This window comes from Sylvia atricapilla, chromosome 4 (assembly GCF_009819655.1).
Source record: "Sylvia atricapilla isolate bSylAtr1 chromosome 4, bSylAtr1.pri, whole genome shotgun sequence".
Lineage (NCBI taxonomy): Eukaryota > Metazoa > Chordata > Aves > Passeriformes > Sylviidae > Sylvia > Sylvia atricapilla.
In genome coordinates, this window is record NC_089143.1 from 18,965,312 (window position 1) to 18,989,309 (window position 23,998).

The 23,998-nt window shown below is 37.5% G+C and overlaps 2 protein-coding genes across 2 annotated transcripts in view; both read right to left on the minus strand.

Annotated features, from left to right (window-relative positions):
• The window catches only part of LOC136360537 (VPS10 domain-containing receptor SorCS2-like), a 31,003-nt gene extending 18,265 nt beyond the window's left edge, over nucleotides 1-12,738 (minus strand). The window contains exons 1-6 of the mRNA XM_066317859.1: nucleotides 12,518-12,738; nucleotides 11,008-11,179; nucleotides 7,207-7,393; nucleotides 3,244-3,377; nucleotides 1,963-2,086; nucleotides 132-244 (exon numbers count right to left, since the gene is read on the minus strand). Coding sequence (XP_066173956.1) covers nucleotides 132-244; nucleotides 1,963-2,086; nucleotides 3,244-3,377; nucleotides 7,207-7,393; nucleotides 11,008-11,179; nucleotides 12,518-12,738 — 951 coding nt within the window. The remainder of the gene's footprint in view (nucleotides 1-131; nucleotides 245-1,962; nucleotides 2,087-3,243; nucleotides 3,378-7,206; nucleotides 7,394-11,007; nucleotides 11,180-12,517) is intronic.
• Nucleotides 12,739-12,888: 150 nt separating this feature from the next.
• Nucleotides 12,889-23,998, minus strand: part of LOC136360546 (VPS10 domain-containing receptor SorCS2-like) — a 77,824-nt gene continuing 66,714 nt past the window's right edge. Inside the window, exons 13-15 of the mRNA XM_066317872.1 lie at nucleotides 15,059-15,179; nucleotides 13,655-13,788; nucleotides 12,889-13,021 (exon numbers count right to left, since the gene is read on the minus strand). Coding sequence (XP_066173969.1) covers nucleotides 12,889-13,021; nucleotides 13,655-13,788; nucleotides 15,059-15,179 — 388 coding nt within the window. The remainder of the gene's footprint in view (nucleotides 13,022-13,654; nucleotides 13,789-15,058; nucleotides 15,180-23,998) is intronic.

A 23,998-nucleotide genomic window follows, 5' to 3' on the forward strand; every position in this document is an offset into this window, starting at 1 on the left:
TGCTTGAAATGTGGCTCATGAGGTTCATTATCATTTTGCTCTGTCTCCATTACAAAATACCTTCTAAATGAGAAGGGTTTTATTTAACCTTCAAGTTTTATGACTGGAGAGGGAACGTTCTGAAAGAATACCTTTGCAAGAAGCCGTGTCACTACCCGCCCAATGTCTTCCCTCCACTCCGGTATGTCGGGGTTGTACATGTCCAGGTGCTTAGTAAACTTCAGAGGAAGAACATGGAAATTATCTAGACAAACAAAAAGAAACAGCAAGAAATAAACGAGATTGCAAAAGGGGTTTGATAGAACTAGACAGTAAAAATCTCTATTTAGCACTTTTTGCTGTGCAGCACTGCAGTATCTAGGACCCCCACCGCTCTCTGTTGTCAGGTGTTCCATTTCTTTCTGTATTTTCATCAACATCATCAAAATCGTGCCCAAAGACTAAAAAAGGAGGAAGAAAAAGAAATAAAGCAGATTTACACACATGCTCTGGGGTCATAATGTTCCCCAAAATTTTCCCCAAGGTCAGTAAGGGAGTATTAAAAAGAAGTCATTGGTTTCTTTTATTTGAAATGATAACGTACCAATGGCCTTTATTCTCACTGAGTCATAAGCATGTGGGGGCATTTCCACTACATGTTTCTTTTTCCATATAAAATGAATACATTACTCCATAAATCAGATATGGAAACAGAAATGATATGACAATAGCTAACTACTTCTCTTTTTCAAGAAAAAATAAAGGTACATCCACAATATTTCTCTGAATATTGACAAAAATATCTGAAATACTAGAATTGAGTCGGTCCTCTAAAGCAGTCTCTAAAACCTTCCCTTTCTCTCTACAGGATCCTTGGATGAAAACCTAAGGAACTCAATGCAAAGCAGGGATAGAGAACCTCTGGAATGCAGAAGTCAAACCTGCTTCCCCCCAACATTTCCAACAGAATTTTATTTTAACATGGCTTTCTTTTTCAAAAATCTCTTTATTTTCCTGATGGCCAGTACTTTCATGCTCTTGATACCAGGATTGGCAAAAGGAGCACTGGAATGATAAAGCCATTGATGTAGTCACACTAAGAGGGTTACACTTCCAAAGATTTCTGAAAAAGCTGATACACTTATAAGTGGTAGCATAAATGTTATATCCATTTATCTTAGAAAAGGAGAAGGTTCATAAAAGCACCATTTAGCGCAAGTGAGGGTTTGCCATTATTTCAAATTAGTAAGTATACTAAAAGCAAAAATAACAGAATCTTCTTCAGACAATAGAGATGTATTACATCTTGTATTGCATGGTATCTGAAGGCTTTTAGTTCTGCATTTAAATAAAGGCTTTTATACTTATCACAATTCCCACATGTGACAGCACAAATAAAAATGTAAATAATTTCCCAGCACTACATTTTCCACAGTTTATTATGCCTTGTCACCACATTATAAAACACAAAAAACCACACCAGGGCACAGTGTGGAACAAGAGCTGAAGGGTTATTCAATAATTACAGTAAAACTATATTTGATCCAAAATCTCAGATAAACATCACGGTAACAGTGACATATTGTGATAAAGAGCAATTATTTGACATGGCTTTCAATGCTGAGTGCATACACACAACTACATTTTCTTTTTTTTTCAGAGGTATTTAGACTACTTTACTTACAAATTCTGGGAAACTTTCTAGACACAGGCCAAAAATACTACTTAAACACATATAGCATCTGGGAACCACAGTAACATTTAAAATAAGCAAAGGAAACAAAATGTTTAAGATTAAACCTCCCATACAATCCCACTGTTTAGATTTGTGGAGTTATTTAGTGACCATTCATGCCTCTAATTTTAACAATTAAATCTGACATTAGATATAATTTTACAATAGGTTCACTTGTGGTAGGCTGGTTTTAGAGGTCCACTACAAATGCATATGAAACAAAAAAAGGAAAAAGACTGATGTCTCACCAAAAACGTGGACAACTTTTGAGTCCTGAAGCATAGAGCTCCCGCAGGAAACTTGCACTGTAACTCTGACATCACCTGTCTCAGCAAACTTTGTCACCAGAAAACTCTCCAGTGTAAGCAGTGGCTTTAAAAAAAACCAAAGAACAGTTGAAAACAGAATTTCACAGCAAGAACCATGAGAACAGTGCTGGAAGACTGTTGCTAAAAATATCATCAAAAAACTTAACATCAAATTTAAATTTTTCAGTATTTAATCAAATTGATCAATTACAATTTTCAATATAGAATTTTTCTTTCCCTACAAGGATCCTATATAATCAGAATAGAAGCCAGGTGAGGAAAACATTTCTTTTAGAGTAATTGCTTGAGTATTAGGTTTTCAGTCAGATCCCACTAAAATTAATGGAGTCTGAGGGAGACTCAACAATTTCTACAAGATTATATGAAGCCAGTCATTTGCCTCAAAAAATGTAGGGTATGTCAGGGTTAAAAGGGTTAATGCTGTCAACTTAGAGCATGATCCCAGAGTAACCTCTAAGGTGGAGCTGAGATACTCTGTTGCCTTACCACATCCTTAGGAATTACAAAACCCTTCACAAGACCCTGTTCTTGCAATGGCAAAGTCAATAATGATGAACAGAGAGAGGCTGGGATTATGGCAGACAGCACATCCACAGGAAGAAAGTTCACTGCACTTATCTGAAGCACTCCTCTGTCACACTTAAGTCTGCCTCACAAAAAAATATTTTACTTATCCGGTATTGAAAAAAAATTACCTTAAAAGAAATTCACCCAGCTATACAATAAATATTCTCCATAGAAATACTTGGATATTTAATGCTCTAGGACATGTTTATATAGATTTGATCCCCAAATGAATAACACTAGATTGTTTGAGTGCTCTCAATGTTTGATATCCTTTAAGATAACACATTTATTTTTGATAAAACAGTTATTTTACACTCCCAGAAAATATTTATCCATACAATGAAAAAAAACCCAACCTATATATATATATATATATATATATATTTGTTCAGTACTTTAATTTACATCACTCACATTATTAGCTTCAAAGTGCATAAATCCAAGTTTCATCATTCACCAGTTATGATCCCAAATCCATCCCCCTGCAGAAGTTGTGGGGTTTTTTTCACAGGCAATGAAGTAGAATGAATTGTTGCTTCCTCCCCACAAAGAAAACAGTTTAGAAATTGAAAGAAAGGGACAACTTTTATTGGAAAGAGATTGAAATAATCTCAGTCAAAACTATTTGTGTACCTGAAGATTGTTTCCTATCCACCAGTAGAAAACTGTCAAATTAGGGTTCTTAGGCAGTATGATGGCTGTCAGGTTCACCTCCTGGTTTCGCCCAATGACTGGAACCACTTCTAAATTTAAAGCCTGGAGTGGGGCTGAACAAAGTTCCAAAAATATCACCAAACAAGAATCCATCAATCTATTAACGTTTCCTTCCCCAAAAGCCTCCCACCTGTTCACCATAAGGGCCTGAATTTATTTTTCCCTCCCTCCTTTCCTCCCTCTTTTGCATCCAAGTTGAAAGCTATGAACATTATTGGAAAGACCTCATTTCAACCAAAAAACATCCCCCAAAACTCCTCAAACAAAATCTTAAAGCAGTAAGACAGATCAACAAAATGCACTTCTGTCATCCCCATTCTTTTCATTCATGTCCAATTCTAGAACACATAAGCAAATAATCCGGTTAAAAAGTGGAAAAGGCAATCTCAGCTTTTTCTTTTTTTTTTTTTTTTTAACTTAGTAACAAAAGATCAAATGAATAGAAATCTAACAAATCTCAAATTGCTAAGGGAAAAGCAGAAAACTGAAAATGAATGCTGCTGACTACTCATTTTCATTATAAAATATCAGCTGTTAGGCTCGCACCACACAAAAAAATCTCATTAATGCATGCTTTAAAATAGATGTGTACATCAGGGGAGCATTTATTTGCAAATCAAAGTAGATAACCTCTGGACTCCAAAATGTGCCTTAGAGTAAGTTCATTCTTTTCTGAACTACCAAAACCATAAACATTATTTGTTTAAAAGAAATTTATCATTACAATGGTTTTATCTGCTTGTAAGTGTTGTACTTATTAGTGTGCTGTTTCACAGTACAATAACTGCCTTGAAAGAAAATCTCTCCCCCAGAGGTTTCCCAGTATATCTTCATCAGAATGTCTGAAGGTAGAAGTTTTTTAACGGTACAATGTGATAACTAGAATATCTAAACTTCTTCACCAACGACCTGGGATATAAAAGCACTGTACAGCTCAGCAGTCATTCATTACACAGAAGGAATACTAACCCACCCATTTCTGTTCCATTCTAAATATCTTTTAACTCATTCAACGGTTTTTCATCTCAGTGCAAGCTTACAGGTAATTAACACTGGTCTAAAGTATTTCTTTTATTTTGTATCAGGAACTGAGTCATTGCTTGTTCACCTCTAATTCACTTTGACTAAACTGACTGAAATTCTGAGAGCGAGTTGTCCAAACTCCTTTTCCATCTCACTTCACCTGGTCTGTATGGTGCTTCGCCTGAATGCTGGCTTTGCTTTCACTCTGCATTTTCTCCAACAACTCTTTAACCACCTACAGGAATTCAAGAAATGTCAGGTGCTTTAACAGTTTACTTCTTCAGTAGCTTCCAGAGGAGTAAAAATGCTCCTCCGGTGATGGCGTTTTGAAAATTCAGAAATGTTAGGAATTTCATTAGATTTGTTCTTCCTAGAAACAGATTTTCCTTTTGGAAGGATCTGAGAAACTTTTTTGCTTTTGCCATAAATTTGTGTTTTCACAGAGAAAACTGATCACTTTGAGATATGGTTTTATTCCTAAAGAAGATTACTTTCTTTTCCAAAATTTTTGGAGGTCAAGTTTTTGGTACTTGAATGATGACTGTAATCTCAAGTTTGCTGTTTCTATATATTAAGGAGCTGAGAATAATTACTGCAAATCCTTCTGCTTGTCTCTGTCACACAATTCTATAATGCATTTGAACAAGCTTCATAGCACCCTTAAGAGTGCACAATTAAGACTGAATGATTTCTATTTAACTAAGTTAAAATTTCAATAGTTTCCAAAGTTCCACACTATAAAGGCGATGGTTCCATGAAAAATAAAATGCATGCAGCATATGTCCTAATGTATCTATGTAGCTCTTAATTTTTTATTCTGAGATCTTGGTCCTCTACAGTTGTCTACTCACATTTATGCTAATTCTAATTTCTAATTTCTCCTGAAGTTCATTAGAAAGATTGTTTAATCTGGATCAGAAAGTATGATTTGGATGACTGGCCAAAATTCTTATAATTGTCCTGCATTACAGAGTATCCCATAGCAACCTGGCAGAAGCGAAAAATTTTTCTTCTACCATTTGCCTCTGAAAAAATTCCCTGGGAATAATACATCAGTTGGAGACTGCTGACTCCTGAAAGCAGGATTCTACAGAGATTCCTGTTTTCATGGTATTCCACAGTGAAAAATATCCCTTAATGGCTATTAGTGTTTCACTAGAAATTGCAGTTTAATTAGTCCCAACTAATTTCCTCAAATTTTGCAATTTACCTAAAAAAATGAAACAGAGCAAATCACATGGAAAGCATTTACTGAAGCAGGCTGTGTAACACACTTCCATGAGTCTGCTAGTCCCTGTGCAGCACCCACGGGCAGGCTCAGGAGGGGATCACATCTCAGTGCTCTGCTGCCTCTGCACTTCAGCACCAAAGCCCCCCTAACGCACCAGTCATTTACTCGCCTAAAATAAGTCTGTTTTCTGCAATTCTAAAATCTGCTGCATAAAAGAAAATCAACAACTTTTAGTTTTACTGTTTATCCTAACATAAGGCCATATTAAAAGCACACTTTGAGAAAGTCTTTTGCTTTCTGTCAGGCCTTGCTACTGCTTGTCATTCTCTAAAGGCTTAGAAGTTATTCTTGGAGAGAAAGATGTCACACTGAGCTTTTTCCTGTTCATTGCTTGTACAGATCTACTATTTCTTTGCCTGCTCCCCATCTCAGCACCTAGAAGCTTCTCAAAAGTAAAGTGAAGCCCTAAGTAATTTATCTGAGCTCTCTGGAGTTTTCAAATGATTAAAAAAAAAAAAAAGCACGACAAAGAAACAGACAATGAAACTGAGGTGTAAAAATTGATTGATTCTTTCTGCTTGATATTAACAGGAGGTTGGCCTTTAGCATGAATATGGTTGGCTTCATCTGCTAACCAAAGAAGAACTGGAAACTGTGAGCTGAAGGACACTGACTAGCAAAATACATAAAAATCAGCAGTCACTAGACAAGCTGACATAAAGCAGATGGCTGTGTGCACAACCCGGTATATGGCTCCAGCGATTTCCATTGCCTTGGGATTAGGATGGAAGACACACCACTCACAACAGAGGGAAACAGACACCTGGAGAATGCAAGATGAATATCTTTTCCTTTGATGGTACTTGTTTCTGAATTTTTTGACGCATCTGAAAACAGGCAGTAGCTGTCTTGAATCTCAAAGGAAGAGGAAAAATCAGTTCCACTTTTGAGTTTTCTTCTTCATTTCAGTTATGAGATGACTTAGGTACATTAAGCTTGCAATGGTGCATGATATTCCCTGGGCCGTGCCATTCTTTATTTTGTATCTGTTTGATTGGTTTTTTTCAGTGTTAATTAAGGAGAGGAAGAGAAGTATAAGTCAAGTAATACTGCCTGCAAACATGAAGTTATATCCAAGCACCATTTAAAACTCTGTGAGAATTAACTACCTAAAATTTAGATTTAGAACCACTGAGATTTTGACTGTTTTTTTAAATCATACAAGAGCTCATATGTTTCCCAACACATCTGTTAACTTGCTTTACACTGCACCTGGAAGCTTTACAAAGACATAGCTTGGAGTATGAAATTTTAGCTACTAAGGCTGACAAGGGGTGTTGAATCAGGAAGATGGATCAAACCTGAAATTTATACTGAGATGTGCTTGTTATTTAAAAGATTAAAAAAACATCTTTCTGCCAAATCCAAACAAAACTAATTCTGACTTCCTACTGGATTAGGTTTACAAGCCTCTGCATCAACAACACACAATACTGCAAGGCTGCATGAGGATATTGAAAAAAAATGCTTTCTCCAAATTGTGACTAGGAATTTTCTTCCCTACTTCATAGCTGACATGGGGTGCTTTACACAGTGGCAAAAGTAAGAAGACCAAAGAGCTGATTTACAGTTGACTTGGACGAACACCACAGCCTCGTCGTGCCCAGCCACGTTCTCAGCCTTCACGGACACTCGGTAAATGCCAGGATTCTCGTAGCGGTGACGGATGGGCTCTCCAGTCATCGTCAGGTTCACATAGATCGCCTTGAAGCCGTCTCCAAGATCTACCTGGTATTTGGTACTCAATACATCACCCTGAAAGAAAAACACATCAAAAATATCTGAAATGGCCACGACCAAAATAGACAGGACACATGTTCATAAGCTTTCAAGGAATCGCAACAGCATTTTCAGCCCCAGCTAGACATCTTGTCCCAATTGCAACAGATGCAGTAGAACCACGACTGCCACGCCAATTACATTAGTGCAACAGATGCTGTGTACACTAATAGAGATAATACCATGTTTACAGAGCAAGGTGCTGCTTTTAAATTATATACCCCAGACCACTAACCCAGTTGTATGGCACAGAAACCATTATTCTTCTCTCAATGCAGCCGGACATTACGTAACGTAATGGTGCAGGGAGCCCCAGGCTCAAAAGTGATGCTCATGTGATTGTAAGCAACTGAAGATTGTTATTCTAGCAATTCACTACTCATCCCACAAGTGTCTAGCCTTTGAAATTATAAAGTAAAATTAATTGGCTTAGACGTTCTTCACAGCACCTTCCAGCCACACCTTCTAAGTGTCAACCACGCAGCCTTCAAGACCCAAGCTGGGACCTTCACACACAGTTGTAGAACATTACTCTGTCCTCCTAGCATGCCAAGAACTAACATGCTCTAGTGCAAAATTAGATGCATGCTTAATGAAGCAAATCACTGAGCTGAGTTTGGGAAACGGTTTAAAAGCCCAGTCAAGTAATTCTGTCATGTCAAACATCTCCTGGAATTTATAATTCATCATACTTCTGCTAAGTGCCCCTTTAAGTGACACTGTGTTCCTAAATTTAGGCTTAAAGAGTCACAAGACTGATACCACTGTCAGAGGACAAACATTCCCATAACTCATGTTGTCACAGCTGCTCAAGAGAGAAATCAGGTTTGTGCCACGTGGACTGGTGATTTGGATGCAGTCAAAGGAAAATTCATCTTAGGTGTGAGCAGCAACACTTTCTCAATACTACTGGTAGCACTGCCTGAGCAAGAGGCCCTGCTTCCTTGATCTCCAGCAGAGTGGATGTTCCTGCTTGCTAGCCAGAGAGCACAGGCATCACAGCCATGCAATTCAGACAGGCTGCAGGACCAGGCTGTGTAGAAAAGCCTCTTTGCTGTGAAAACACAAGTATCGATTTCAAAAACTTCCTTGCCTCTAGGAAAGAAATGCATACATCTGTATGCTGGTCAAGTGACGTGAAAGGTCATCAAAGAAGAAAAGGACTGACATTAAAGTATTCAAAAATCACGTAATTTCTCCAAAAGCCACTCTCTGAAATTGCCTTATTTCAAAATTTAATCCTAAAAGGCAGGACTAATGTAATTCTTTACATGATGACAATGATCAGTGATTGCAATAATCTCCTCAGGAAATAGGTGAATTACCCAGAGTTGGACACTTCCAAGATTTAGCAGCACAGGTGCTGGGCACCTTATCCAACCCTGTGCTTTTTCCTAGAAAGGCTGGACCAGATGATCCTTGAGGTCCCTTCCAACCTGTCAGTCTATATTTCTATGATTCTTTGAAAACCAAAGGAGGTATCATGCCTAGAACCGAGATACTGTGTCATTACAAAAAGAAGGAAAACATACTATTATTTCTTCCTTTTATTATTTTGCAGTGTGGATGATTTTCTTCCATGTTTGATCACATGAAACAACGTTGTTTATAATATAAAAAACATCCATAATAAGGAACCCGCAGGATTATCAAATACCTAAGCACCCTATTTCAAGACATATAAAGGACTGTGAAAGCCTCTTCACTGTGAACAGCTTTTTCCCAAATAACATCTTTCTTTTGATAACAGAAGAGTAGAATTTTGCAGAGGAGATAATATGTTATTAAAGTTTAAACCAAAAGATATATCTCCTTGCCAGCAGTGTGTTAGTAAGTGGAATCTCTTTAGATGGCATTAGCTTGCATACAGTTCTTGTTCACTCTTTCTTATGCTAACAAGTATAAATGCATATTTTTTCAGGTGAGACAGAAACTAGCATTGAAAGACAGTAGAGGAAGGTTCTCTTAATTTTTTGTTCTAATAGCTTCCCCAGTGCAAAGATGAGGATGATGTGTTCAAAACACCAAGGTATTTCTATTTCCTGACCAGTAAAGACAGAGAGAATGGAGAGATGGCAAAACAGTGACAAAGGGAAAAGGCAGCTAACTCTATGAGAAAATGGGGTTCCACTTCTATAAAAAATAGGAGATTATCATGACATTCTTTATCCATGTATTCAGCCAACAAAATTTAGGAAAAATTATGATCATGATGATGTATCTGTTTGTTACTATTATTTCTAAGTTGCCCAAATGTACCAGAAACCTTTTTCCTTTACTCTCTGATGTCTGGTATTCCTACACCTAAAAACATGCATTCACAGAAACTAGCAGAATGATTTTGTTCACCAGAGAAAGTAGTATGTTCTGGTTTGTTGTAGTAGAGCTGTCTTAAATTCAGCATTTGTTACGAATTCTCATTAGACTTTGTCATACAGATTAAGTCCTAAGCAGTGCTCAGGACATTTGAGTTTAAATATTATTCTTAGCCATAGAGGGCACCAAACTGCTACATTTCTTTTAAATCTGTCTTCCTCTTTGATGTATGGAGCAAAGACTTCACCAAAAAACACAGCAAGGGATTCTCTTCAAGATCCCTTACTTCTGAAGATTTGTGAATAATTTGAAAATGTTTTTCGTATTGCCACAGAGATTCATGAAACCTTCAGTAGGAAAAAAGTCAAACTGCCAATCAAAATCATTAGAGTCCAAATTGTAACCAAATGCTCTAGGCTTAACAATAAACATTTCCAAACAAACTCTAAAAAGAGAAGGCAGCAGAACTTGCCACACAAACTGTTGGGGCACTGCATGCACTGGGACACAGAGCCTGTGAAGTATTAAGCAGCCCAGTGTTCTGCACGTAACCTTCTTGATTCTGTTACAGAAATAAATCCCAAGTGCTCGATTTATATAACACAGGTTTGCCAAAATGTGTGAACTCTCTTCAAGTTCTTGCAAACCAGTGGGGTTAGCCAGGATTACAATACTCAGTAACCTGAGCAGGGCAGTTATAGTCTAATGCTAAAAAACAAGAATGAGAAAACAAACCCATGCCAAACAATTCATCCAAAAGTTACTCGCTGCTATTGGTCAGGGCCTTAGGGCATTGTCTCTCCATAAACAGAAAAAAACCCCCGTATCTTTGGTAACACAAGTAATATATAATAATTTTTATGCTGAGCTATTTGCTGATTTCTGTATAGCTTTGCCTCATTCCTTTCTGAAAGGCTGATTCTCAAAAACACCTAAACCCAAGTATTAAATGTTCTCAGCATTTCTGTTCTTCTCTGACACAGCAGTTGAAATTTTCAGTCCAAGAAGACTTTGGTAATCCAGTTACTCTGACTTTCCAAGAAACCAGTGCCTTTTCTACTGAGGAGACAAATCCTGTTCTGTGGGTAGAATTTGGAGGGTCACTAACTTTATTGGCTTGTCTTATTTACTTGAAATCAAGTTTCAGTATTTAGAGAGCTGTTATTCTTCATCTCAAGCCCAAATTAATCTTCATTCAGCAGCAAAACAGGTAGGAATGAAACTAACCCTAAAATCAGTGATTCAACTTCCATGTAGCCAATGTTCATTACTACCTGCTCCTGTTGGACAATGAAGGTGATGTCTTCCCCAGGCCTAACAGCCAGACTTTCTTCTCTGATGCTGATGTGAAGTCCCTTGGGAGCAATCAGTGGACACATATGGTGTGCCAAGTTCTGCTGCAGGTCTACTCCACCTTCACACACATTAGAAACAACTTTCCTGTACCTGCAAGAACAGTGGACAGTGGACACAGTGAACTGGAGGTAAGCAAAAGAATGCCAGCAAAGGCACCAAATGCATGAGTGATTGTAGCTACTGCATTTTCCTTGGGTTCACAAACAGACAAGATTCCAGATGATCAAAGCCAACTCTCAATGCAAGTACTTCCACTGAGGACACTGCCTTTACTAGGGGAAACGTGCTGAAGAAAGAGGGTGTGGAACATGATGAGAATTTCACTTGCATGCATTGGAAGACTCTTTTCCGACTTAGAAACATGCCAGACTAGCCCTCAGAGACCTGGACAGTCTGCTGCTCTCTCTGCCATCACCTTTTCTAGCATCCAAGTCTTCAATGCTCTAGAGGGCCTGGTCCAAATCCCAAAGATCACAAAGAAATTAGACCAAACAGTTTTTGCACTAACCCAGAACTAATTGCTTAACTGCTGCTTTCAAATCTACCCATTTCTTAAAACACTTAAAGTTATATTTGTTTAATATAACTGTATAAAAGAGTGAAAGGATTCACACTTTAAAAGTGCTAATAATGAAATAGTTGGATGTGTACAGTAATTATTTACAGATCACTTTCACATAGGTATGTAATTTTTAAACATCCTTTAAAATCAGAGTAATATTTCTCTCTTTTTAATTCTCATTCTGTATATCACAGCTGTCAGCCACAACCCAAAAGGCAGCATTTTCCTCAGTAAGGTAAATATACACAGAGATGTGATTCTATTGCCAGATTGGACATTTCAGCATTTGGTTCTCATCTCCACAACAGACTGTGATGGTGTTATGATAAGCCAGAATAGATGCCAGCTGCAAGTTATTCTCAGCACAGACGTCAGACTACATTGTAGTGTATCTTCTATGCACTATTGTTTATAGTTACTAAAGCTTTCCTTTGATTCTGAGTGTCCCATATAGTCAGGAAAAGAATCTATTCTCCACAGAATTCCTTACCATTACAGAAGTGAGAAACTTTGAGATTCTGTGAGATTGGATCGAAACTGAAAATTACTCTGAACCCAAGAAATGAGCTAAAAGAAAAGGCTCTGAATGAACATTCCTATCAGAAGTGTAATAATAGATATAAAATATTACAATAAAATTAAAATTCTGAAAAGACAGCTCTCCCTCTTCTCAAATGGATTTGTTTTTGAACCGCTGTGAACATGCAAAGCAATATTTTTCTTTTATTAGTCCTGTAGGAAGCTTTTGCTCATGGTCTAAGTCAGAATCAGAACTTTTCCATTTCTCTGTTTTTACAGTTTGACTTATTTACATTTCATAGAATGGTTTGGGTTGGAAGAGGCCTTAAAGATCATCTCATTCCAACCCTCCTGTCACAGACAGAGACACCTTCCACTCAGGTGGGTTGATGGGGTGGGGTTTCTCAGAGCCCCATCCAGACTGGCCCTCAACACTTCCAGGGATGAGGAATCTGCAGCTTCTCTGGGCAACCTGTGCCAGTGTCTCACCATCCTCACAGCAAAGAATTTTTTTCCTAATATCTAATCTAAACACTTCCTCTTTCAGTTTAAGGCCATTCTCCCTCATCCTATCACCACATATCCCTCTCCAGCTCTCCTGTAGACTCCATTTAAGTATTTCAGTGTGAATCTCTTTCAAACCACATTTGAGGCTGCTGGTTGAAATATTCTGCCCCTCTCTGGACGCCTCATCAAGCCTATGAAACGCAAAATCAGCTTACCCAGTGCTGCTGGTGTAGGCCTGCCCCAACACACAGTCTTCAGGAGGTGCTTCTGGGTTAAACCAAAAGTCAGCAAAGCATTTGCTTGACTCTGACTTCAGAGGTGCAGAGCGCTCAAACCCATAATCACTGGAAAACAGCAATACCAAATGTGTTACTATCCCCTCTTCACTCTGCAATCCAGTTTGGGGTGAATGAGACTACTTTTTTCAAAGTCACTATATTTTTTCAGTGTTATTCTACTAGATGAACATATGAGGTGATGAAACCAATTCTGTTCTAATTTCAATGGAAGTTGTGTACACTTGGGGGAAAAATTGGTTGCAATTACTTTGTCAGCTCTGCAAAATTACCTCCCTTGGCAAAAAAAAAAAGATTTTTTAAAGGTTTCCTTTGACACTCAGACTATCCATTTATTCTTTCTTTCTTTCTTTTTCTTTCTTTCTTTCTTTCTTTCTTTCTTTCTTTCTTTCTTTCTTTCAAGTAGAAAGGGTTTGTCTTGTTTAAAATTAATTCAATGGTCATTTTGATCAATAGAGAAAAGCATCAGGATTTTTTTGTTGTGTGAAACAAATACTTAAACATGACAACATTTTTAAACAAATGCAAAAGTAAACAAAACTTGTCATTTAATAACAGGTTCCCTATTTGCTTATACATGGCTATATAGGAACAGGGGCAAAAGGAGGAAAGTAAACTCATCTCAAACTGTAAGTAAATATTTATTAGCAATAAGTCCCCAAAGCCCACAGACAGACTCACCATAAGAAATCAGTGTTCACACATTCACAAACTTTGGATGTGAGAGCCGATGTGAAACTTTTCCCTTTGATGCACCAGGATGAAATCTTCCTCTTTCGAAAGCTTCTCTGCTGGCCCATGATGCAACGATCACCCTGAATATCAAAGCACTGGACTTACTGCAACAGAACCTCCAGCACATAGACTTTGTGCTGTCCTGAGAAAGGCTGGTCTTGCTGCCAAGACTATAAACTTTATCAACCCTCTGATCCTCAGATATACAGGCATAGAAAGCCCTCTTATCCACTGCTGTTCACTAGCAGGTCCTTACAGAGTTGCAACACAGCTGCATTTCCAGGACACAAATCTGAAGATGCACATGAAAATGCAAGTGCAATTTATGTTTCATGAGTGCCCAACCTGTGTACAAAGCTCTGAATGGCCATTTAAAAATTTAATCTGGCCCCAAGTAGCTGAATCTCTCTAAATCATCACATTTCATGTTGGCTGTCCACCTGAAGCACCAACCATGAGGACACAGAATGAACTCTCTCCGTACACACCCCACTGGCAACTGGGCAGCTGCAAGTACTCTGTCGAAGTCACTTTAGTAGTTTCTAATTTCTGAAAGACATTTCAATGCCAATATCCCAAGATACTGTTACACTTTAGGCTCAGATCTGCATAACGTTCTTTGTATACACACAGAAGTCCCAAACAAGAGGTGTAAAATTACGCATGAGAACTAGCAAATGAGAGCTGGAGTAACACTGAATAGTATGCAAAAAAATAAACCAACCCTGGTGGAAAAAGCAGAACATGATAATCAGAATGATTATTAATAAATATGATGTATTCCATTTAATTAAAAAAAATCCCACCTTATATTGGTCTCTTTAATCAGTATATTGTACAGAGAATATTGCTTCTGAAGAGTGGATTTGGCCAAAGCACCAGGATTAGCACAGCCACAGTGCATTACTGCAGAAAGGTTATTGCCCAAAACAACTGAACTCCATTATCTGATTGGTCCACTGAGATCCTAAATTACTTCTGCAATGGACTTATAGAAATTTAAATACGAATATGGTATGTGGTCAGGAATTTGGCAGAACACGACTGCATGTTGAAATAGTTTCAACCAATATTACACACTTCCGTTTATGGAACATGCTTCCCAATCCAGCAGGACCACCTATTACTATGGCAGCCCCCCAGATGCACTTCTGGGACACAGATCACACAACCAACGGGAACACAAAATCCTCTCCCACTTTAAACTCTTGTGAAATCAGTATAAGGAATCTAAGCTGGGGATGTAGCATTCAAATTCAAATTGGAAAGAAACATTTTCTCAGCACACAACTCTACACCAATGTGAAAGCTATGGAAAAGTTGTGTCAGTTAACATAAAACCATGAATACCTGTAGATTTGTGAGCTCCCAAGACTCATAGTCCTCATCAGTGCACTCCCTGGGGAAGGATGGTCTGAAGTCCACCTTCACCAATTCCCAGTCTGAACGGTAGCTGATATGTCCAAAGACTCTGAGCAAAAGATCAAAAGTAAACTCTTACTGTAAAGAAATACCATACAGCTGAGATTCAAAATTTCAGTCCTATCCTTCCCTATCCACAGTCATAATTCTCTGCTAAATGGTCCCCAGTTAATTTTTCTTCTACTTTTATTCCTCTTGTATGTACAATGAGTCTAGTTAAGAAACATTTGACAATTGTATGAAACTTTACAATGAAGAGATATAACTTGTATATTGAAGGGTTTTTTTTCCCCTAGCAAACCATCCAGAAATTTAATAGGAAATAATAGTCTCTAATTTGGAATCAAAAATATTTGTCGATTATTTTGCTATGTGAAACATACAGAGATCTCAGATTGTGACAGGAAGCTCAGATCAGGGAGCAGAATCCTGGATCACAAGAGTCAGTTTCCAGCTCTGTCATGCATTCCTTATGATTTGCAATTTCTTCTTTTTTTTTTTTTTTTTTTTGTTGTTGTTGTTGTTGTTGTTGTTGTTGTTGTTGTTGTTGTAGGAATTTATGCTAATTTCTTCACATGGCAATGTAATATTGTTAAACTCACAGAATGATCATGGTACTGTATTAATTTCTAAGTAATACACTACATTTTCACATTGTCCTGGAGAACTCAGAGTCTCTTCTTTGCTTCAGATAGTTCAACGTATTAAAAAAAAACAGTTACAAAATGTACAATTTTTGTGGGGGGAAAAGAAAGGAAATCTCATTGCTTTAAAAACCAAGCTACACTTTCAAAGCAGCCAGCATTTTCTAAGTCAGAATCTTTATTTCCAAAACAAAATGGGTAAATATGACATCCAGCAACAAATTAGAAAGCACAAAGACTATTTGGGCAAAAGTAAAATGTATTTGTGGTTTGTATCAGGCTTATGTGACTTACTTGTCAAAGAATTTAAGGTTAATTCTGAAGCCAACAATTTCTGTGCAGTTCATACTGCACAGACTTCATATTCCAAGCTTTAGTATCATTCTCCAAAGTAACTCATTCCTTTTGTTTTCCCCTCAGTTTTGTCCAAATCCAGACACAGCGGGAATGGTACAGTTTTACTAAAAGCATTCTGCAGTGGCCAGTCATTTCTCTTGTCCTGAATACCAGGTTCAGACTGGAACTGGGGTAGACCAGAAGTGGTTGATTCTCTACAGCACAGAAGCCATACACAAAGCATGTTCCCTGGTTAGTGGCTTACAGCTCTGAAATCTACCAAAAAGGCTGAAAAATAGTTCACAGAGACCAGATATGTACAGTGATTTCCCCCTTTCCTTTCTGGTATCTTTGCTTCTCCTCCACAGCAGAGAGATGTATCAATGGGTTATTGCCCACACTGCTCACGTTATAGTGACTGGATGACCCATGCTCACAGGAAACCACACCACCAGCAGTGCAGTTAACTAAACACAAACATATGCAAGTAGTTTGTATGACTTACTCTTTCCTTGTAAAGCTCTGAAATTAAAGGACTCGGAGCATCTAATTCCTTTCCTTCCAAAAGTACCCATGGCTCAGAGCAACACACACAAACTAAAAAATGTGGTTCAGTCCACTGGCTGTATGTGCACATAGGTGTGTGGTCCCATTTCTCTCCCTGAGCCTAAGGGTTTGGTTCCTTTTTCTGGTTCAGCTGGATCCTGAGAGCTGCTGTCACCATATAATTTTATTCACTGGTAGTTACATATTAAATGAAGTGTCTACTTAGGTGGTCTCCTGCTTTTCCCACAATGCCTGTTTCTATATGATTGGGTTTGCTGACAGACATGAAGTGTCTTTTGCATGCAAAATACCTGCACCTCTTCTCTAAAATATCTGTTTCTCCATACAATTTACTAACAAAAGGCAGACTTCACCATGTGCTTATGCAACTACCTACCTCAGTGATTGCTGCTCCAGACATCACAAAATTACTACATTTCTTTTATTAATTATTTATAAAAAAATACATTCAAATGCAAGTAGCCAAGTCCTGTTAAAGCTTTACTCCTGCCTCAAGAGAAATATTTTCTACAGAACAAATGAAATTTTCTCCATTCTTGTAAGCTATCTCAGGCAGATTAGTCAAGGAAAAAAGGAAGAAAGGAGATGGTGTTATGAGTTCAAGGCAGAACAGAATAATGACATTCCCCTGAAAACATAATCTCTGAACTATTATTAATGATCTTCGAAACCTCAAGAGAGTGATTCCAAATAACTATGGCAAGGGAAACATGTTGCTTATACATATAAATATGCACACATACGCATTTATGTCTGTATATATAACCAGAGATATAAAACAGCAAAACAGAGCTCAGAGAGTTAGAGAATTAATTTTGATATCCACAGAGATACCAAACAAATTATTGAGCTATCCACTTCTAAGCACCTTGGAGATAATTAAAATGATAACAAACAGCTACTACAGATTTATCAAAACCAAATCATGTCAAACTAATGTAATTTTCTCCTTTTACAGGGTAACTGGTTTAGTGGATAAAGGAAAGGAAAAAAAAGGAGTATATTTTGACCTTTGTCAAAACTGTTACACATTTCTAGCTGACATTGTCTCGATGTAAAAAAGAAAAGATCAGTGCAGATAAAATCACTGTGAAGAGGAATGGAAATAAATATTGATTTAGAAGAATCCATTTTCAAAAGGTAGTTATCAAATAAACAATATTTTGAGATATCTATCACAAAGATATGATGGGCCCACAGTCAATATATTCATTAACACTTGTGCTCAAATAAAAAAGACAAAAAGTTTAGCAGGTAACACATAAGGAAGGGAGTGGACATTGACTGATGTCAGAAATCAATATGATGAAATACTCCAAAAGCAAGTGCAGAAAGTACTCCTTGGGAAAAAAGAAACCCAAACCCACATCAAAGGTGGAAACCAAAATGGAAAATAACTTTCAAATATCAAATAAAAGACTTGGGTAATTCTGTGGAATTAAAACAAGAATCCAGTGTTGCTGCAAATAAGAAAGACTAATTCTGTTGTTTTCAGAACTCAAAAACTGAAGACATGGAGGTAATTATTTTGATAAACTTGGCACTGGTGAAGCCTCTGGAAGAATATTATGTCTAATTTTGGATTTTATATGCATATTTACAGACCCACTAAAAATGAATTTGAAGAGGGGCAAAATGACTCATAAGCTTCTTAGAAAATGTAACCAATGAAGAATGATTGAAAGAATTGGGTTTTTCACTGGAATAGATAAAGCTGAAAAGTACAACAAAATGCTTGCAAAGTCTTGTTATAGAGTAAAGAGCTGTCTTCAAAGAGACCTGGAGGAAGGGCAAGAAAGATGAAGGACAAGGATAAACTTAAAAAATACAGCCATATTATTTTGTTAATTCCTTCTCCTCAGTACTGGTGAGTTCACATGTGAAGTATTGGGTCCAGTTCTGGGCTCCCAAGTACAAGAGAGAGATGGAATGACTGGAGAGAGTCCAACAAAAGGCTGTGAAGGTGATAAAGGGGCTGAAGCAGCTCTTGTAAGAGGAGAGGCTTGGAGAAATGGGACTGTTCAGCCAGAGAAGAGAAGGCTCAGGGGAAACTCTCAAAGTCTACAAATACCTGGAGGGAAGGTACAAAAAAAGATTCTTTGCAAGGATTGGAGTGGTCTTCAGTGGGGCCCAGTGACAGGACCAGGGGCAACAGACTCCAAATGAAATGCAGGAAGTTTTCTCTGAACATCAGGAATCAATATTTCTGCTGTGAGGGTGCACTGTTACAGGTGGCCAGAGGAGCTGCGAGTCTCCATCCTTGGAGATATTCAAAAGCCATCTGGGAATAGCTCTGTGTGGTTGGCTCTGGGTGGGTCTGTGTGAGCAAAAGGGTTTGACCAGGTCATGTCCAGACGTCACTTCTGACCTCAATGATTTTATGATTCTAGAATTCTGCAGAAGTAATGATTCAAGGTGTTGAAGTTGTTAATTCTGCCCCACTAGAGTAAGAAATTAGAAAATATCAGGATTATAGATAGAGATTAGATTAATATTGCCCAGTTCCACACCTTATAATGATAGAAAAACTGTAGAAATTACTCTGCAAATCATGCAAAATCTTCTAGGATAATATGGCAGCTATATACAAACCATAAGTGCAAACAGCAAAGTCACTGCTTCAGGTGGTGAACTATAACACTCTCTTCTGTGTTAGCAGAAGATTTCTAGCAGAAGACTGAAATAACATTTCTGCATGTTGGTCCAGCCTCTTGGGCAAAAAAAGGAAAGAAACCAACAAAACTCCCTTAAAACTCATTTCCATTGTGGTTGTTCTGATTCTACAGACTGAAGTCCATGTTCTGACAGAGCACAGTAATGACACCAGCGTTCCCAACATTCTCTGGGTTAAAGAAAATTCCAAAGTTTTAAGAAAGTGTCCCAATACAGTCACAAACTCCACTAAAAATGCAGACATACAGCCTTGTAATTCCTAGGGTAAATTTTCCAAGGAATGCAGCATTTTACATGCATCCACTTTAGCATACTGTTTAAAAAAAAAGCCTTAATGATTATGAATGCTGTTTCTGCAGTAGCACGTTTTGCAGACAACTGGCATGAGCACATTTAAATGTACTGCTAAAGATCACTAGCATAAAAAAGTATTTTTTCAAAGTAATAAAGGCATGCATTAAGTAGGATTCAATGGATTAGACAAAAATATGAGCTACAATAAAGCAATACATAACAGCAATCACAATATAATTGCTCAGGTGCAAAATATATAATATATATGATTAATAAAATCATATGAATGAAAAAAACCTGGGATGATGCCGCAAGTGTAACTTGATATATAAGTTGAAAGTTATATATCAAGATGATAGCAATTCATAAGCTACTAAAACCTTCCTCTTGATTAACTATATTTCATTAGAAAGCCATCAAATCAATTCTGTTGAAACTATAAAAGATGATGCTGTGATAAATAATTTTTAGAAGAAATTCCAATTACCTTGGAAATTAATTTACTTTTATTTGCAAGAATTTAGGATCCATAATTTTAACTTCAGTGTTTCAGTTGCCATAACAACTTTGTACATTTGTTCCTTGTTCATTTATGGGCACACAATTTTTTAATTTGATTGCATCATTTGATAGATAAGACAGTTTAATGCAGTTTTAAAGCTAACTCATTTAAACTATTTGCTGGGGGATTGCTGGTTATTTCTGCTCCTAGTAAAGCTCATAATCAGGCAGAGTTAATTTAACAGAAATTATATGCAATGATAATCTTTTCCAGTAAAGTCTCTCCAATAGACAAGACCTATTCAATGCAGACTCCTTGTTCAGATGAGCAGTAGTAGCTGCCATCTCCTGTCCGTGTGTGTTGCTTTACTCACGAATATCTGAGAACACTCAAAGACCTCAGAGTGGTGGGAGTGTTCCTGCAGCATTTTCCCACCAAAGGAAATGACAAAGGTCACATGGGGAATTTATTCAGGTGTTTAATGTTGCAACTAAAACTGTGCAAGTTTTGCAGTTGTACTGAGGACTGGTGATGACAATTGTGTGATGCACAGTTACTTTAGCTGGAAATCAGAAGCCTCTTTCATTCTAGACTCACTGCCTTAATCTTCCAAGTGCTGCACTGGCTTTTGCTCTCCTTTATGACTTTCCATCAGCTGTGGTGTTCAAAAGAGGACACTGCAGCACAGTGTCTGCACAGTGATGAACTGCCCTGTTGGCACACTCTGCTTACTTCATATGCAGCTTGGGGCTGGAGCAGGGCCTCTAGGTTTTTTGAAAGAGACTTCAAAAGTGTAGACCTACTAACAGCAAAACCTAGGACTTGAATCCAGGTCAGTTGAGGGCCCCACATACAGGGGATTTGGGCAATCTCAAGGGCTCTCTCTTGCATAATATATTGAAATTCCTCTGGACAGCACCTAAGCAAAGCTGCCCAAGCATGCTCCCAAAATTCTTTACAGATCTAAACCTCAGTAGCTAACAGTGAGTATATGATCAAGCTGCTAAAGGAAACCACACTACCAGAGCTGCTAGTTAATTATTTTAACAATTCTTTCTCTCTCTTCTTAAATGCAAGCAGTCACAGAGCTTTGTAAAAAAATTATATTTATACCTTATTCCACATAGGAGGTCTCCTTTCCAGTAGTAAATCATATTAGAAGGAAATTGGATGAACAGTGAACTTATTTTACTGTCAAAATATTTTTTAACTCTCAGACCTCTTTGCTAATTTTTATAACACAATTGCAATTTCAGATTAAATATTCAAACTACCTTACAGTTCACTAGATATCAAAGGCCATTTACATTAAAAAACAGCATCTTTCTCAGTTGTCTTCTACATAAAAGGATTAGTTCAAAGTTTCTTGTCATTTTATGGTGAGTTCAAAGAGCTTAGTCCTTTGCTTCATGTAGACCTTTACTACAAATGATGATAATATCCCTGAAAAAGCAAATAAATGTGACAATCTTCTTTTTGTTCTGCCTGTTGTAGCTCATATTAATACAGTGTCTTTGAACATACAGCAAGACACTCCAAAATCTGTGCAGAAATTACCTAGCTGAGGAGTAAAGTGATGAGACGGTGGCATGGAAGGATGTACTTTAGCGTAGTCACTGCCAATGGGTAGTGCTCTCCTTAACTCACAGGAACGGCATTATTAATGAAAGAATTTCCAAGGGGATAGGGGTTGGCAGAGACACAGCCATGACTATGTACTACAGCAATATTTAAAGCGTACTATTTCCAGAAGAGAAAACAACAAGTGAATCTTTATTAGATGATATTCCTTCTAACGGTTGTCTTTGCTTCCATTACACCATTGTAAAATCAACAAAAACCTAAATAAGTCAGAAGGCTCCTTCGGGTAAAATGGATGAAAGTAATGTGAGATTCAAGCTGCAGTCTGTTACACATCAAGATTATAATTCAGCATATTTTTCTAATTCTCCAAAAGAACATAACAGAGGTCACATTGCAGTGGCCTTCCTAAATTGCAACTACAGAAATGATGAATGCTTCCATGTGCAAAAGTAGACACCTGCCTATATAAAGCAACTTCACATAAAAAATGCTTGTGTACACAGGAGATCATGTGCAAATATGCTGAGACATTTATGATTTAAATGCCTTAAACTACAAACACATGCATATACTTAATGCACTAAAGAGAAGAGTATGGTTTCTTGGTTAGGCTGGTTTTTCTTTTTGGTTTTGGGTTGGTTGGTTTTTTTTTGGCTGCCAAAGTGAAAAATGAAGGGAGGAAACAATTTAGTTGAAATTGAACCAAAATATGTTTTTTCATTGTTTCCTGCTCCCATAAGCTAATAATTGCCATTCATTCATTAATGCCAAAACATCTTGGTTTTAGCTCTTTTGGGGAAAAAGAACAGAAAGGAATGCTTAGGTTCTGAGAAGTGCTAGGGAGGAGTAGATTGAGGGTTTTTCCACTTCATCCAGGAGTTCAGTGGCTCCATTATAGTTGTGAATTACATCCAACATTTTTTCTCATGTATTTGATAAATTCCTGTCCAAGAACAACCTTTTAACACATATGCTGTTTGGAAAACATCGCAGATTTACTGCCTAGCCTAATGTCTTATGCAGAAGTAAATACAAGGTGGACACAGAACAAAATTGTTTAAAGAGAAACATATGACACTGTAGAGGGCAGCTTTTACATCATTCAACTCTCTGTCTTCATCTTACTTCAAGATCAAATTATTCTGGGATACTTGCAAAATTTTATGATTCTTTAGTTAGTAATCTCTTTCCTACTAATATATTTAAAAAGTAAGTCTTGCCACAATTAGAAATTCTTCATTCAGACTTCACCTAGCAGAGCTAGAGTTAATAGTCTACAGTCATCTAAATTTTGGTTCCTTCATTCCGTGAGCAAAATATAGTTCAAGGTCCCAACCAAAAGTAAATAAAGTGTTCAAAAAACTTAGTTGTTGGCTTAGTCTGTAATGGTTATTTATTTGAAATAGAAACTAAAATGGAAGCATAGTTAGAGGACCAAAGTTTCAGGCACTCACTCTGTGACAAGAGCTCAAAATTACACAGTCTATTCTGAATGAAAAAGTCACATCACCGTTTTTCTGTCCTCTCCTCCTGTAAATAGGGACAAGGTGATAACAGATTCTTACACAACATGAATTCCTAACCTTCTAGTTCCTCTTATTCACATGTATTAACAGATCTGTCCTAAAAATGCATTAAATAAGGGCTTTAAAGTGACACTGAAAGTATCCTATTCCTACTGAAAGTATCCTATTTCCATGCTTCTGACTACAATATGAAACTCCAAGGAAAGAAATAAAAAAACCCCAATGTTACCCACTAAACTTTTGAGCAGAGGGAGGACCGGGGTAGTACCAGATCATGACTCCCAGGTCACAAGTTGGTGGTGGCACTGCAATGCTCTAACTTGCTCTGCTAACATCTGTGTCCACAGAGATGACAGCAAAAGCATTAGACCTGCTACTAAACTGAGATCTGCACATCTGCATTAGCTGATACCTAGATTAGATTGGAATACAAGAAGTAGTTTGCTTTTCCAATGCTTTTTTCACCACGTTTCCTGTATCTTCTCTCAGATACATTCTTCTCAGGCTGAGAGCAGAACCATTTCATTACTGAGCAATGATTCTCATACAAGACATTAACTAGCTGAAAAGAAAACTTAGAATTTGTCCTCAGAAATCAGCTATTCTCCTACATAATAAGGCTTTATCTACCTTTTATATACCTTTTGTAAGTGTTGCAGTATGAGGAAGCCAGTAGAGAATTCCAAACACAGAGAAGTACCTCCACCTAACAAGATACTCAAAGATAACAGGAAAAGGAGTG